Source organism: Vicia villosa, unplaced genomic scaffold (assembly GCF_029867415.1).
Source record: "Vicia villosa cultivar HV-30 ecotype Madison, WI unplaced genomic scaffold, Vvil1.0 ctg.000467F_1_1, whole genome shotgun sequence".
Classification (NCBI taxonomy): domain Eukaryota; kingdom Viridiplantae; phylum Streptophyta; class Magnoliopsida; order Fabales; family Fabaceae; genus Vicia; species Vicia villosa.
Genome location: NW_026705225.1, coordinates 337,121 through 342,913, shown reverse-complemented (window position 1 = coordinate 342,913; position 5,793 = coordinate 337,121). Strand labels below are relative to the sequence as shown.

General features: G+C 33.5%; 1 protein-coding gene across 2 annotated transcripts; it reads left to right on the top strand.

Annotated features, from left to right (window-relative positions):
* The first annotated feature begins 3,555 nt into the window (after nucleotides 1–3,555).
* Nucleotides 3,556–4,864, top strand: LOC131628575 (RING-H2 finger protein ATL47-like). 2 transcript variants are annotated; one of them, XM_058899408.1, is made up of 2 exons: nucleotides 3,556–3,984; nucleotides 4,477–4,864. In XM_058899408.1, exons 1-2 carry the CDS (start codon nucleotides 3,764–3,766, stop codon nucleotides 4,778–4,780), a joined length of 525 nt encoding a protein of 174 aa, XP_058755391.1. In that variant the 5' UTR covers nucleotides 3,556–3,763; the 3' UTR covers nucleotides 4,781–4,864. The 2 variants fall into 2 exon arrangements, with proteins under 2 accessions (XP_058755391.1, XP_058755392.1); XM_058899409.1 differs by having other exon boundaries at nucleotides 3,578–3,984; nucleotides 4,495–4,864.
* The last annotated feature ends 929 nt before the right edge of the window (nucleotides 4,865–5,793 follow it).

Below are 5,793 nucleotides of genomic sequence, written 5' to 3'. Positions count from 1 at the left end.
ATTTTTTAAAAAATATTACATTGCTTACACACAATATTAAGATAAATTGTTTACAACAAATCTTTTCAAAAGTAAAGTTCCCTTCTTTGTGTAAGTTGAAGCTCCCTTTTCTGTTTAAGTTCCAACTTCTAAAAGAATGATGCTTGAATGTCAGAACTTTGCATTCAAATTCACCATTTTTTTAGTAGGCTATTTGTTTGAAGAAGGGAAATGTACAATAAATCTTTGAAGCAAGATTAATTTTCTGCACTTGCAATCTATCAAATGAGCAATTACCATTTTTGAGTAGTCTGTTTGTTTGAAGAGAGGAATTGTACAAAAAATATTTAAAGCAAGATTGATTTTCTGCACTCGCAATCTATCAAATAAGCAAAAATACAACAATAACAACAACATTAACACCATTATGTGAGATAGATTGCAATAGAAGAAAAATATTTTGTTCTAGATAGAAGAACATTGCAAATTTTTCTGTCTTGCAATCCATCCCAAAGAATGATGCATGCGAGTTTGAGGCGACATACTATAAGAAAGGATTAGGTTAAATTAAATTTAACGAGTGCTTCTATAGTGAAATCTGATTATTTGATCCCTCAGTTATATCGAAAAATCAAAGGGTTAGTTCATTTAGTTTACACTTATAAACAAATAAAGATATAAACTGCAAAAGCTGGGATTCGAAGTGTGCCTTGATTTGTTTTTCCCTTCGGTTATTTTAAAAAACCGAGGGAATATGTTGTTTTTATTATTATAAAAATAAAACATGGCGCGCCTAGGTATAATACCTCATTTTTTTCTGGCTGAGGTGAAAGCTTCGTGATGAAATATATTATTTGTAGTAGTGATACTAAAATGTTAATGCATAAGGAGTAAACTATTTAATTTGGTAAATCAAAGTGAAAATGTCTTAATTGACGGATGAGATGAACACAAACTTGAGACAAAATAAGGGTATGATAGGGAGAAATGCTTGCTGCGTAGTTCTCCTAGTTGGACTTGACGACCATGTCGTCCATGTATACATCAAATTTTTTGCATGTTTCTTCCTTGAAAACTTTGTTTATCATTCTCTGACATGCTTCTTCTACATTTGTTAGTCTAAAGGGCATCACGTTGTATTGGTTGTTGGCTTGCTCAATCATTAAAGTTGTTTTCTCTCTATATTTGGAAATGGATACATATTTTGGGGCACGCCCAATTCATAGACATGTAATCAATGTGAATCCTTCTTGACCAGTGGTTGCAAAATAGGATGGGCCCGTTGGGCTTGCCCTTTTTCCCTGCACTTATTTGCAAGGCGAGCTAAGGTTTTAGGCACACACCTTATAATTTTTCCGCCTAGTTTTTTATGTGGGCACAAGCATTATCATAAGTTTTTGATATTTTTAGGCTAAAAGGTGTAATGACCGTGGCCCAAATTCAATCCCTCCTCATTTTTAAGCATGCACCCTACATAATGCATGCCCTGTTTTTTGGGGGAATTTGCGGGGCAAGCCTGAGCGTGGAAGGAATGTTGGTTTGCCACCCTTATTCTTGACTAATAACACATTAGAGTGTCATTCGGTATATCTTACTCCGAGGATAAAGTTAGCATCAAGGAAGCTTTGGACCGTGTTCATGGTTGCTTCAGGCTTTTCAATGGACTGCAGCGTCTTTCGCTGGAATAAAAATAAGTTACAATGATCGATATTGAATTGATGGCATGCCACACTGAATGTATACTTAACATTTAGCAGGGAGAAATCACGAAGAGGTTAGCATTTTCCTTTAGGCACTCAACGAGCTCTTTCTTTATTCAAGCTGGTAGATCAAGTGATTGTGTTAGGTAATCATTAAGTTGTATGACTTCAAACTCGCCATTCAGAGTCAAAATCAAGGAGCTCATCTTGTCCCCATTTAATATTCTAAGCTCATTATCTTGCCAAATTTCATCCTTCTATACGTCGAGATCGACTAAGTTGGTTACTTCATCGACCTTCTTCCTCCTTTCTTCACGGGACGACACTAGATGCAAGGAAGTTCTAAAGTATTGCCTCATGTGTAATGCGAGCTTCACAAAGATCAGTTTTAACAAGGATTAGCTTACCGGAACCATTATGGTATTTAATCTTCAAATTGACCGTAGAGACTATGATGTCCAACATTAGAAAAAATATCTCCCAAGAATGTTGTTGTAGACACTTCCACAAGGAACCACGAAAAAAAGAACGTATACAATTCTCATGTTCTCCGTTTGTTAGAAGGAAATCAATAGGTCTAATGATCCTCATGGTTGTGTTGAATAGTCGTTGAAATCTAGGAGGCTCATGCCTTCACATGAGTTTAGATCTTGCATGCATAACCCTAACTTCATGAAGATTCTTAGATACATTAGGTCGCATGAACTTCCATCGTCAATGAGGATTTCTAACACCGATTAATTTTTCATGATGACAATTACGACTATCAGAAGTATCGCGTTAGGAGTTTCATCCCTTTTTTCATGGTCCCGAAACCCTAACATCGACCTATCTTTTCGATGTTTCTTGATCTGCTTATTGCTCTGTGGTGGAGGCTCTTTCTCTAGACAGGCATAGGCTAATCATATCTAAAATGAAGATTGGAGATGATTTGGAAGGATCTAAGGTGCTCTTAGAAGTAGGACTTAGTGTTTGTTTTTCATCTTAGCGTGATTGTTACAACAATCGTGATTTGAATCTGAAGAATCTCACTGTGGAACTTTGTAGGAATCAGAAGTCGATTCCTATAAATGGTGTTCAATTCAAAACTTGAAATTATCGGTGAAATGATGAGATTATGTCTTGCTGCAGCATAGATGTGCTTCGACTACGACAAAAAAAGGGGATGACCAACAACTTCAGCACTTCAACACTTAAGTCAATGAGTTAATAAAGACAAAAATGAGACTGACAACGAATTTTGAATCCTACTTTTTTATCATATGAGATATCTTATGTTTAAAGATTATTTGAGATGTTCAAGATGTGAATCACTTGTGAGGTTTTTTTTTTTTTTTGTTGGAGACCTTTGGACCAGCCCATAACATGGTTATATCATACCAAACACACTATAAAACCAATTTTACAAAAAATAGCTACACTAATTAATATAAAGAATGTCACTTTTTATCCTAGGGATGATAACTCTATTTTCATATGACTTACTCAACTGCTTGAGACTAACTATCTAATATATTACCTTGTCCGAATGCCATATCTAGATTTTCGACCATTTTTACAAAACATCCAAGCACCCAAGTTGAGTACCAAAAACCACCAAAGGGAGAAAAATAATGTTCAATCGCCACTCTCCCAAAGAACAGTTATGATGCTATAATACAGTACTTGGGACAACACTGTCTCTCTTTTTTGAGCTATCCTTTTAAGAACCACGTGTTTCTTTGTGGTCACAAAAATTTCATCCTCCCAGTAGTAAACTATTTGCAATAATTTGCCACATATACTTCACCAAAAGCCAAAATAAAATCATTATTGGTGTCATGGGCAATGAATAATATCAATCACACAATTTAAATCATTAGCAAAAGTCCATTTAGTGTGATGAAAATTGACCCCTCATAAGTCTTGATATTTACGAAGAGGTATAGTAAAGAACTTCCTAGAGAATTTGTATATTTGTATATTTCACAATAGAACACGCAACCATCAATCAAAACTTGGATGTATTATTAATATTTTTGGTGCTCTTGTTGTGTGAGCATTAAATTGAGAGATGAGGAATAAGCTTAGGTAAACAAGCTTGAATGGCTGGTAGATTACCTGGTGTTGGGTTGTCACCAAGGAAAAAATCAGAACAACATCACAACAGACATGAAAATTATTCTAACTATAGAGACTCTTACCTAAGAAAATCATTGGATTTGGATGCACCATGGACTTCAATTACTACTACCTTAGATGAAAATGCTTTCAAAGCCAAACAAAGACTTGAGAAGAAACTTGGTTCCTTCTTTTCTTCTTCCAGGTATATTTTCTATCTTTATTTTTTGAGGCTATGTTGCTAGACTTATGCAAATTAACTAGGGTTTTATTTAATTTAATTTGATTATATTATCTACATGTTTCTTATGTACACTCACATGTTTAATTAAGATAAGAGATTAAAAGAACATGTCTAACAAGGATTTAAATTTTTATTTTTCTTTCTAAAGTGAAGAAAATCAAGGAAGTTCCCATGATTAATTTTTTTATTAATTTAAATATGATTGTTATTCATATTCAACCATTCATAATAAGTTATGTGGTCACTATCTAGCACCGACACCTCGATAAAAATATGTTCATGTTCGAGTCAATGACAGACTTTTACATCAATATTGATATTTATGACTACGTTTAATTTTTTTCTTAATTATTACATATATCATTGGGTCAGTGTCGGTATTGTGTTCGGGCGTCCTGCTTCATGGTTGTTAGTACATTTGATTTTAGTTTATATTAATTAATAAATGGTTAGGTCATTTTCTAATGACAGGTCAAGTGAACAAAATCCTAGAAAAGAAGAAGAAAGTAGAAGCAGGATTCAGAAGAAAGACACAGGATTAGGTCGAAAATTACTAGAGAGTGCATGGTTATTACGTGGAAATAGGTTTAAGAAAGAGAGAAATGTTTGTGCTGTGTGCCTAGAAGATTTCCATCAAAATGAAGAGGTTATGAATCTCTCTTGCTCACATAAGTATCATTCAGCATGTCTTCTCCCTTGGCTTGAAAGACATCCTCATTGTCCTTATTGTAGGACTGTTATTGAGCCAAAGGATTAAGCTTTTGTGATTTTTTTTTGGAAATTCACTTGTTGTTGAATGTTGAGATTAATGAAAACAGAAACAGAGGACTGTGTTTCTTTCTTTCTTTTTTCCCTCCTTTATAATTTATGAACAGTGTGCTGAGTGGTGGTTGTTAGTACATTCACCAAAAAAATTAAACTATTATAAGAGCACTCCACTTTTAAAATATGGTTATAACTTATAAGCAATGAATCATAAATGATAGCATAATTTTTGCTTATACTTTGCTTAAATTGATAAATCCCACCCTAACTTATAAACAATATATCACTATAAGTTGCTCTAATTTAAGGCTCAAATTATCACTATAACTTACTTAAATTAATAAACCTCTCCTTAACATATAAGTATAACTCTTAAATACTCACTTCATCCGTGGAATAGTTGTTAACCGAGGAAGGTAGAAGAAGTAAGAGAAATAGCTCAAAAATTCAGGAATTTTGTTATCACTTTAAGAGATTGACGAAGTCAGAGAAATGATCTGTATTTAGGATTTAGAGGCAAGGCAAACAGCGACGAGGAGATATAATACCAAGGTGAATTCTAAAACAATGAAGGAAGGATACCTAGTACTAAAGCATGTAGCCACGTTAAACAAGAAGGCAAGTTGTTTCCCAACTAGGAGGGATCTTCCCATATACAACAAAAGTGTCTTAACTTTACAATGTTCTAGGTTCTACCTCTTAACCTTCTAAGCAAGGCTATTAAAATATCGATTTAAAAACTAAACTCTATAGATTTTACGTTTTTATGTCAGCATTTCGTGTTAAATCGCAGGTAAAAACCTTTTTATGTAAAATCGTATTTCGGAACGATTTTAAGTGATTTAAATCTTTCTGAAATCGGTAAAATCATGTAAAATAATTGGATTTTACTCTTTGACTTAATTTTACTTTTTTTTTTTGTCAAAATTTATAAATCACATTTTATATTTTGGCACATAAAATTTTCTCTATAGATTTTTAATTCTATTCACATTCATATCTTGG

Coding starts and splice junctions, on each gene's coding strand:
- LOC131628575 (XM_058899408.1), top strand. CDS start 3,764: ATGGCTGGTAGATTACCTGGTGTTGGGTTGTCACCAAGGAAAAAATCA. Junction 3,985..4,476: donor TCCTTCTTTTCTTCTTCCAG/GTATATTTTCTA, acceptor ATAAATGGTTAG/GTCATTTTCTAATGACAGGT.